The 11,074-nt window shown below is 40.2% G+C and overlaps 1 protein-coding gene across 2 annotated transcripts in view; it reads left to right on the forward strand.

Annotated features, from left to right (window-relative positions):
- Positions 1-9,579, forward strand: part of URI1 (URI1 prefoldin like chaperone) — a 42,224-nt gene extending 32,645 nt beyond the window's left edge. For both annotated transcript variants that reach the window (XM_065848311.2, XM_071814302.1), the window contains exons 7-11: positions 2,888-3,068; positions 3,625-3,892; positions 4,459-4,601; positions 6,247-6,505; positions 8,737-9,579. In XM_065848311.2, the coding sequence (XP_065704383.1) occupies positions 2,888-3,068; positions 3,625-3,892; positions 4,459-4,601; positions 6,247-6,505; positions 8,737-8,925 (1,040 nt within the window). In that variant the 3' untranslated portion in view covers positions 8,926-9,579. The remainder of the gene's footprint in view (positions 1-2,887; positions 3,069-3,624; positions 3,893-4,458; positions 4,602-6,246; positions 6,506-8,736) is intronic.
- Positions 9,580-11,074: the final 1,495 nt, after the last annotated feature.

Below are 11,074 nucleotides of genomic sequence, written 5' to 3' on the forward strand. Positions count from 1 at the left end.
GCTATATTCAAATTAAAAATTACTAATCTGAGTGTAAGAAGGATTTTGTCCCTTGGTTTCACTGTGGGGTGCTCTGATATCCCTTGGTAGCCATCAGCTAAACATATCTGGGGGATTTTTTTCTGTGAAGGGTCTACACTGGATGTTCGATGTTCTCTAGAAGAAAAGAGGCAGAAAATAAAATAGGTTGGCTCCTGGAGAAAGAACTAGAGAAGAAAATTTTTGCATCAAAGTGAGTTTTAGGACAGAAGAAATACTGGAGAAACTCGGGCTCTTGTCACAGTGGCAGTACCTGAGCAGTGGCAGCAGGAGTGGAGGAGGCATGGACAGGGATGGGACATAAACGGACAATGTAAGCATTGTCATCCACAGGGGCATTTCAATCCTGGCTTTGAAACAGATGCGAAACCAATTTCAGCATGCAGGCTTTGCAAAGGTACCGAAGCAGATACTTCCTGAACATTTCTGGAGAGGGCACCAGGAAACAAAGGTGGTTGTGCTGAGGAATAGGATGGTTTCTGTGCTATCTGAAGTGGTGCTTCATAGGTAAGACTCAGGCAAAGTTGGAGGAAGAAGTAATTTTACAGTCTGAAAATAGCATCACTTGGACATTTTGAGGAGTGGTAGTTTGTGATTTGCAGTGGGCTACGCGGGGCAGTTCACTGTTACATTTTTCTGGAATAAATCACAATATTCTTTATATGCCAAGGCTGACTGAAGGCGTGTCTCTACTATGGGCAGATGTTGTTGCGAAACGGGATGTAACACTCTGGGAAGTGCATCCCCGCGCCACAGTGTTAATACAACAGCATGCTGTGGATGCCAGGTCAACCTTTGTGCAGCTTTTTATTGTATGCTAAACTCTCATCATCATCATTGTCCTCTGAAATCATCTTAATTTTGCTGAAAATCTGTAAGTGGGAATTACGTATGTTTTCTCTCAGCACTGATCTATACTGAGATTGAGAGAAGCAGCTAAAAGACCAACTTAGCTATTATTTTCAGGCAGGCTGGGCTTAATCAGCCTAGGAACTGGTTTTGTTCACATGGAAATGGGCTGTATCTCTGAGGAAGACAAAAAAAAGTATTCTTAGCATCTCAGTTCATTGCCAAATCCCCATTTTTCTGGATTTTTGTATTTCACCTTTTTTGGTTAGTGTATGAAGTTAGTGGTGGTGCTTTGTAGTAACAGTGAGTGAGCACAGTGGATACTGGAGCTGCGATTATCCTCTGTTGTCTTTGAGATCTGACCTGGTTTCCTAATTGACAGAAGTTTTGTTAGAATTAGGAGGGAAAACCACTGGCATGTTGAAGCGAAGCCATGTGCTTACCTTGGTAGTCAAGCTGGTGGTTAATACTGAAGGGTAAGAGAAAGAAATGGGGAGGGCACAATCCGAAAATCAAATTGAAATAGATTGTTAACTAATCCTTCCAAATTTTATTTATTAATTTTGTAATTATACCAAATGAAATCTTCACAAGCTATTCTGATTGCTTGGCTTATCTCAATTTATATTCAAATCTCGATAAAATACATTTCAGCCTTTTCTTAATGAGATGATGAAAAATGCTGTCCTGTGGAAGAGTAGGGGACACACATTCCAACGTTACTTACAGTCACCTGTTTGCTTTTTAATGTTGCTATTGAATTTGTATTTAACTCAGGATTAAAGAATAAGATGACATATTTGAATAAGGATATCTTTAAGCCATGAGTTCTTAAAATTTTAAAAAAAGGGCCACACAATTGGTTAACAGAAGGATATTTCAAAACTTGAAGGATGCTGAATAACGAAGACATTGTAGTACTGTTGATTAGGTGCACAAAGCAGAGTTTCATGAAGACCAGTCGAGGTTCTGGAGTCGCGCTGTACAGACCCAGTGTTGGGTGTGTGTGGCAGCGATGGAAGGGGAAGGGTCCCCACTCCCCTAAAGAGGAGCAGGTGCTGCCCAGGGGGGAAACTTCCCTGCGGAACCTCCCTGGGACCACACAGGAACAGGCGGATCCGCAGGAATTAAAGCAGCGGTCCTGTCCCTGCACAGACGGGGCTGAAGCATTCGTGCTCCTGGCAGGCGGTTTGTTCCCGATGTGCCAGACAGCACTCAAACAGGAAAAAGTATTCCCCGTCCTCCCTGGATGCACCATTTTACGAGGTAGCAGAGCTTTTAAATGCCAGCAAGAACTTGTTGGTGACTACCATTTATTCACAAGTGTATACCTCAGGTCACCTCTGAAGCTTTAAAAGGGTTTATATTTATTATTTTTGAAAGGTGGTGTTTTGTATGCTTTTCAGAGCTTTTCATTTTCACCAAAGTAAGGGATTCATAATGACTGGATTTTGGACAGATTTTCCCAATGACTCTGGAGATCATTTTTAATGATCTTCATTGTAAATTAAAAAAAATACAACCCAAAACAAAGAGACTCTGCTCTTTAAATGTAGGTGACTTTGTCCAAAATGAGCTGAAGTACAAACGAGGTTTGCTTTCCCAGTTAATAAAATGTGCTATTAATGGGACGTTGAGCAAATGTCACATTCGCACGTTGGTTTCTATCAGGGCGGATCAAAGTCTGCTGTTCAACACAAGGGGTAACAAACCCCACATTGTAATAAAACTGTCATAGGATCAGTGTCTCCTGCTTTGTAAATAAACATCTCTGCTTTGCCTTGGTGTTTCTGTAACATCCGGAGACTATTATCCTGTGCTGGTGCTCTGGTTCATTGACAGTTTCACTTAAACAGTTAAACAATAACTTGAAATGAAAAATATTCTGCCCGTATTCTTCAATTCTTTCCCCCAGTGTGGTGGTGGGCTTTTCTGTTTTCTTGGTTTTTGGGTTTTTGTCTCTTGCTTTAGTAATTGCATCTCAGTTTTTGTTACACAGGAAAATACCGAACTGCTCACAAGCCTCATTCAAAACCAAAAGTATCGGACGTTTTTGAGGTTGATTTTCCAGCAAATGGAAGTGATACGAAATCAAAGGGCCATTTTCAGTCAGAGGAGGAACTGTGGGCCCGCTTAGAAGAGCTCGAGAGACAAGAGGAGATACGTGGTGAACTTGACAGGTATTGCACTGCTGTAGCATGTTGAAGTGTGGAGTTCAGAAAGCTACAGGTGTGTGGGTCTCTTTGTAACCAAAAGATCTCCCTGTAGGTGCAAATAGCTGACTCAGCTGATGCAGTTAAAACTAGAATGGGTGGAAGGAGGCTTGAACATAAAGCGTGCACTGCAAGGCCAAAGGTGCAAAAATCTGCCTCTGTGCAGCCACAGCAGTCCAGTATTACAGTATTTTTTCTTTGAGGTGATAGAAAAAGGGAAAGTAAAATCCATTTCCCACAGGCTAGTAAAATCCATCATTTACAATGTAGGAGTTCCACATTTGGTGTTTAATGACATCCTTAGATCTCTTCTGATCCTAAAGCAATAGCCAGAATGTCACATTTTTGGTATTTCCAGTGGAGGTGGAAAGGATATAGACATTCTTACAAAGTATAAAAAAGGTTCCATCTTTACCTGGGTAAAGAAAATTATGTACAGGTTTGCTCATGACTTTATATGCCTGTGTCTCTCGAGAGTATGAATTGCCTCACTTGCCTCACTTAGATAGTTTTCATTTCATAGGATGCCTGATACAGGTGAGGCAAATGGAGAAGATACAACCTCCTCTGAAGAGGAGAAAGAAGACAAGAGGACAGATCTGAATGGGACGTGTGGAGCAGAAGACTCTATTACTCAGGGCAACTTCCATAAAGAAGTAACAAATTCAGACTTGTTCAGTGGCCGAGTTAATGGCTCCACTTATTATCACAGTGACGATGAAGATGACACAGATGCTGGAGATAGCTCTGTTCCAACCATTTTTTTCTCTCACACGGTTGAGCCTAAAAGGGTTTGTACTTTGTTTTGTTTAACTTTCTCTCAAGAGATTGCATAAACATATACCATATCTAACATAGAAAATTTCAGATAATGTAGATAATGTAGCATATGAACTGTAGGTGACATTTATTTGCATTTTTTTTGAATGCTTGAAACCCATTGTTTAATTCCTGCGGTTCCTAACATGATAGTAAAAAATTATGTTCAAAGGTATACCTTGCTGTTCTGGCTTGCAGCTGTGGTAAAAAGTAGTATCCTGTCTAGTTTTTAAAATGCCTTTTTACTTGACTTGAAATTGACTCTTGAACAGCTCGGCTGTTGAGCACAGTTTGAGGAAGCAGATTGTCATATATGCAAAATCAATGCACATTACTCCAAAGAAATGCCCCAGCCTAGTGCAAGGGGTAAAGAACAGACAGTTCACTCTAAGAGTGTTACCATTCATACATTTGTTTAACTTAGCTGTGGTTCGTAGTCCCCAACTGCTTGGATGGGAGAATGTCAGAAGTCAGTTGATCTACAGCCTGGTGATTGTTGATTTTATGGTCTAGACCGTCATTTGTGTTCAATTTTCAGGTAAGAATAAACACAGGAAAAAATACTACTTTGAAATTCAGTGAAAAGAAAGAAGAGGCCAAGCGTAAAAGGAAGAACAGCAATGGCAATGGCCATGTAACTCCAGAGCTGCCCAACATCAAAACCCCAGCAGACATTTACCGGTGTGTGATTTATAGCGTTGGTGCATGAGCTTTCCCCTTAGCAGACCTTCCCTTTTCATTTCTCCTCACCTATGGTATGAAACCGAGCCTACTATTTCCTGAAAGAAACAGCTGGGACTGAATTTACTACTTAAAAATCAAAGTTTGTGACTTCAGCATGGTTGCTTTGCTTTCATACCCATAAAATGTTTCTGAGCTTAAAATTTCCTTTTCCAGCTAGCAATTAATCATTTTTCTACTGTTTCAGAGCTTCTGAAGTTGAGGTACCTTTGCCACAACATATGATCTGCCCAAAGAAATACAGCAGTTTGTTATCTGTTGTGGTTAATGCCACCTCATTTGCTTCTGTGTTTGTTTTCAAACATAGCTGACCAGATCTATCACTTGTAATACTCCTTTCCCAGTTACTAATTCCTTGGTTTTGTCTCTTCCTTACAGTACAATCAGAATATGCTCAGGTCTTCTGTTTGCATAGTTTCTCTTGCATTCTGTGTCCGTGACTTCAGTCCATCACTGTCTCTATTGTGTGTCAAAAGAAGCGCTCACCAGTAGAACACTCATGCTCAGCTTAAAAATATTGTTGGGCTTAGGGGACTGTATAAAATACTAAACTAAGGTGACAGGAGAGTTAAAACAAGTATTTAGGTTTGTAAAGATGAACATAGGTGCCTATTAGGTTGGTTGATTAAATGCTTGTGAAAATCACGCTGCATTTTTATGTCAGTGTATTGAGGCACCTAAACATCTTAAAAAAGTGTCACAAAGCGTGAAAAGTTAAAATCCATCCTGTAATTACAGTTGGTGGGGCTGAAGGGGAGGGAAAGGATTCTTACATGGTGCTCTCCCTGAGTTCTGCAAGGTAACTCCATCTTCTGTAGAGATACGCGAGTGTTCCCATGGGTGCCTAAAGCTGTTCAGAAACAAGTAACCCCTTTAAAACTCATCCAATCATTGGGCTTCTCCTTTATGAGTTTGATAAAATTGGCATCATCTTCTAATGCTGCTCCTGTTCCTCCACGCACCCTTGACTTCTTTAAGTCATGGGGATGGAGTACGAACTGCAGGAAGAGGCCTTGTTATCAATTTACAGTCGATTAATACTCCAAAAGTGTCTTCATGTTGATCTGATCTAAAAAGCTGATTTTTCTTTTTTTTAACTGAAAGCAGAAGATTATGGCACCTGTCAGGAAAAAGCTTCATCCTTTCCACGTGCAATGAATGTTTCAAGTATTTGTTTTTATATTCCACATTTGACAAAGACTTTATTCTAGAAAACCTTCCGTTATTGTCACCTTCTGTCTTCTAACAGAAACAACCCCGGCAGTCGTTTAGTTTACCTTTTTCCTAACTTTTTGTAACTCACACAATTCTATTTTCTAACACTTTTCAAAGAGCTATACATTTTCTGCTGAAAGAGTGTACCAACTTAACGCTTGAATAAAGAGCATAACAGTGTTTGCTCTGTAGAATTGGTTCTTGTGCTTTGGTAAATAAAATGCCTCTAAAGGTACAGTATTGTAATTCTGCAGCGAAAAAGTTGGAAAAGCACATCATAATTAATTTGTACAAAAGACAAAGCAAGATCACTGCAAATTTGTCATCTGATCCTGAAATGGTTTATTAAAGCTAACATTTTCCTTTGCAGAGTCTTTGTTGATGTTGTGAATGGAGAATATGTCCCTCGTAAATCAATTTTGAAGTCTCGAAGCAGAGAGAACAGTGTTTGTAGCGATACCAGTGAGAACAGTGCTGCTGAGTTTGATGACAGACGGGGAGTTCAGAGGAGCATTAGCTGTGATGAAGCAACGCAGAGTGACACCAGCGAAGGCAGGCTGGACCAGGAGGAGGAGGAGGGGCAGCAGCAGCCGCCGAAAAAGCTTCCTCCCTCTTCAGGGACAGCCGAGGTACAGTTTTTAATTAATTATTGATTGTTGGCAGGGATGAAAACGAGAAATCTAATGACTGTAGTTGCCTATACCATCAGTTTGATTTCTTTACAATAATTTTCTAACTCCTACCTAGTTTGCTCCAGAAGGACATTATCAGGTGACAAGCTTCTGTCATACGCATCCTAGGGGCAAAGCGGAGATGAACCAGGTGGCTTCCCCGAGACCTGAAGCCCTTCCGTAAAGATCCCATAAAGGATTAAGAGAAAAAATCTTGCTTCATAGTTAATGAGAGGGCGGGATGAATTCTCTGTACTTGTGTATTATCAATATTCCGGTGCACAGCTACCGGACAGCTCGTTTCCAGGTGGTGGTTTTGAGTTTGAAACCACACAAATGTCAGCTGAGTGATTATTTGGACTTGCCAAAGGCAGCAGAGCATTAAGCCTCTACTCGTCCTATTCCAGACTAGGCCTGTTAGTGATCCCAAACAATCTATTTTCACACATTTGGAAAGTTCAGAGCTTCACGGTAAAAGAAGGAGACTGTCCAACGTAAGGGAGAAAGTATAGTTGCTTAGTGACTGGATGAGTGTAAGAATTAAATGTAGCTGCTGCCCTGAAGTTCATGGCATGGAGTATTCTTCATTTTTATTTTGTAAGAACTTCCACCAATTTCTTCAAACAAGATGAAACTGAGCTTTCAGTAGTTCCCAATGCAATGGGCAAGTTCAATGAAGACACTATTTTTAGAAAAAATGTTTTTGAGAAAAAATAAATTCCCCATAAAAGCTGTTGTTTATTGTCATATTTTATACAAACGGCTACAGATGAATCCAGGCAGGATGTGAAGATTCCTGGTGGAGGATCAATCTGTAGAGTTAGCACTTCACATTGTATACCTTCTGGAATATATTTGCTATATTTTTTAAAACATCTAAGTACACTTTATATATTATCCATTAGTCCATTTTCTGAATATGGCATGATTATTCTCTACAATATAATGTATTTTCTAAGTAACTCAAGGAGAGTGAGCAAAACACTCCAGTTAAAGCTGTGCCTTCTTAAATGCTGCTGGTTTGCTTTTGGTTGTTTTGGTGGGTGTTTGGAATACATTATTTCTCCATGACCATTTGCAACACGCTAACTTTTTTGTTTTAGTTTCTAGTTTCACCACAGTCTTCTTGGGTTGTATTTTGCTTACCTGTTTTCAAAAACAACCTGTTAGTAGAACAGCAGAGTTGTGGACCAGCACGGCTTTAGGCAGATTTTGGCTATTGGAGCAGAAAACAAAAAACCACTGCTCTTTTGCAGGTCCTGCGAGCAAAGAATGGCTGGTTTGTTTTGCTTTGTTTTTCTTGGTAATTGAGTTATGAAGAAGCAGAACTAAGTGTAGTTAGTAAATCTGGTGTGCATTCCTTTGTGCCCAGTATGAGCATCAAACCTTGGATGTAAACTGCTTCCCCTTGTCCTTAGGCATTCAGAATTTTCTGTTTTCAATACATAGTAGAGTGATTTATTTTTAAATATGTTAATGAAAAGTAGCTTCAACTTAGTTCTTTTTCCTCCCAATGTTTTCCAGTAATCATGGTCATTTCATAGCTAAGTTAAAAAGGATTAAGTCATATAATCAGCTGCATATAAATTATCATTTTTAAACATCAAATGTTTTTATTAGACCTTTTATGGAGAGAAATAGTTGGAAGCAAGTTTGCCATTCTCTTAAGTATAAATTGCTTTCACCATTTTTGATCATATTTGGTAAGGAGAAAAGAACAAACAAAATATGTGCTTGCCAGTTTGGATGCAGTGTGTCAGCTTGATGCAATTAGGATATGTTAAGTCATAAAATATGACGTATGATGGAAATGCTGACATACTCCACCTTTGCAAAATCTCTCCATTTCTTATCTAAGATGAAACTCTATATTACATCAGCTGTTTTATTTCTTCAGCATGTGTCAGTGAGGAAGCAAATTTTTAGATCATTTATGCAGTAAGAATGAGATTAAGTAGTACTTTTAAGACACTGTCTTTCATTCAGTCATCTTTGAACAAGCTATATTTTGAGGTTAATTACAATTTGGTTACTTATGCAAGGAACAATCATTGATTTAAAGACATTTCTTTACTTTTGATTAAAAGAAATAACAATCCTAATCAGGCTAATATAGGGTAATGACCTTATGGGCATAGCTTCACATTTGCATTTTATTAGCTCATTTTGAGTGTTCTCTTCTGTCGTAGGCATTTTCTGGAACTGTTATAGAAAAGGAGCCTTTGTCTCCCTCCTTAATACCACACCCGGTCATTGCTCACCCAGTCCTGCCGACCATTCTGGAGCGAAAATCAGAGGAGGTTTTGTCCGACGCACCAGAAGAAGCTCCAAAGAGGATTTCAAAATTCAAAGCTGCCAGAATGCAACAGACTAACTAGGTCTGGCCTGGCCAGCCGGAGCCGGACTACTCAGGCCTGTTTTCACGTTTCTCGAGGTTCTGTAAAACTATGTGCGTTAAACCTAGCTAGTTAACAGGGTGTCCTGTGTTAATTTGGCATCGGTTATTTTTTAAACTTTTTTGGGTTTTTTTTTTTTTTTTTTAGCAACATTAAAACAAAATGTTCAGTGTTCGAACACTTGAATGTTCATCTTATTTTCTCTTATTTCCCTGTGTGCTGTCAGCACCTTGGTATATGTTTGCCTTATGATAGCAGCACTTGGGTTCTTTTTCAAAAACTGTTCCTCACATACATTGGTTTTGTGTTTAAACCTAAACACAGGCAGTTTTCTGCCAGCTGTGATGTTCTACATACCATATGGACCGTTTTAAGGAAACTTTTCACATTTCAAATAGATTCGCCAGTTATATTGCATTACTTGCTTTAGCATTTTAAGACACACTTGTATTCCCATTGTTGTAGGTTTTGCAACTAGGTGTCTGCTACAAGTTTTTTTCCTTCTTTCAAACCTCTCTGATATCTCACTGTACAGATCTATAAAATGCTGGGTTCATGTACATTGCAGGGAAGTTTCTTTGATGGAAAAGGGTATTTTGTAAAATTAAATTTTCAGTAAAAAAGCTGTGAAAGTTGTGTGGGTTTTGTTGCTTTACTACTAATTTGGAAACAACATGGAGAAGTTTTTATTTTGAATTTGCGTTTCTAGCTTGAAGTGTTTACTGCCACATGGACATAAAAGCCGTCCGTTCTCTTCTGCCATTGTGTTTTAACCTCCTGCTAATGAATGTCCATGGAAATTGAATGCTCTTAAGGAGAGAAGCATAAACTCAGACTCTGATTACAAAATCTCCCAGTTCTTTTGTATACTCAGAAAACATTGTAATTGTCTTGGGAATGCCCAGAGGGAGTCAGCACCAAGGGAAAATGCCTTAATGCTTCAACTTTGTTTCAACAGGCAACAGCACTGCAGCACTCGGGGTACAGTTCTGTGTATCCTTCTCTTGGCCGAGCGCAGTCGTGGCTTGAGGAGTCCCTGCCCAGCAGCTCTTGCGTGTCTTCTTGCCATCCCCTCCCTTGTGCCGATACAGCTTTGGTTGTGGCCACCCTTTGAAGGATAATAGGTGACCGAGCTGGGTTTAAAAACCAAACTACTGGCTTTGGATTTTTTTTCCAATAGTTGTGCCTGTTTTTTAGAAGCCGCTGATTTTCCCGATCTCTTTCTCAGCACGTCTGTTCCGCACAGTTCGAGGGGCGACGTGTTGAGTGACGATGAGGGCAAACGTCGGCAGAAGGCATGTGGAGCTGGAATACCTTAAGCTGATGTTACACTGCAGCTGACATCATCCAACCACAGCCTAAAAAGTGAGGCAAAAAGTGGCGTAAGGAAGGGTTTGATTTTGGCTGCAGTTCTGTGACATTGTGAACATGCAGCCTGGGAGCCACCAGCATCTGGTTTTCCAAATCTTAGCCATCCATGAACAGGGCAGCAGCTAATGCTGTTTCCTCACCTCCCCTAAAATAATGGTGCCTTGTGCTTGTGTCCTTCGCTCTCAGATCACAGCAGATGAGCTCATAGTGCAGCTTCGTGCCTTAAACCACTACCACGAACTCCCCCTTGTTCAGCAGTTTTCTGTGCTTAAAAGGGAAGTGGAGGCATTTGGGCTTCTTTTTCTCCGATCACTTTTAACAAAGGCTGCACTCCATCTAACTCCGATGTTCTTTGCTCTGTGTTTGGGAGGGTGCTGTAGCTTCATGGACGGAAAACACTGGGGGGGCAATCGCTGGGGTCCCTGCCCAGGGGAGCAGCCACCAAAGCCACGAGTCTGTGGTTTTTGTTCTGGTGCAAATTGTGTTTTGCTGAAAGAAAAACTGAAGGGAAAGTTGTGCAGCCCTCCCGTGCCCCAAGCTCACTGGCTGGGAGGGGGCAATCTCCATTTTAAGCGGATCCTGCGACTCACATTGAGAGTGTTAATGATTAACTTGATTCATGCTCAAATGCGGATTTTTTTTTTTAAAGCATATTGCATTAGTACTAAAATAAGCCATCAATGCCAGTCCACCCTCTATTCACGGCTAAATATTTAAAGGAGGTTATTTATAGCTTCTTTAATGAATTCTTGGCTAAACA

The sequence above is a fragment of the Patagioenas fasciata genome, chromosome 13 (genome assembly GCF_037038585.1).
Source record: "Patagioenas fasciata isolate bPatFas1 chromosome 13, bPatFas1.hap1, whole genome shotgun sequence".
In the NCBI taxonomy this organism is placed as follows: Eukaryota; Metazoa; Chordata; class Aves; order Columbiformes; family Columbidae; genus Patagioenas; species Patagioenas fasciata.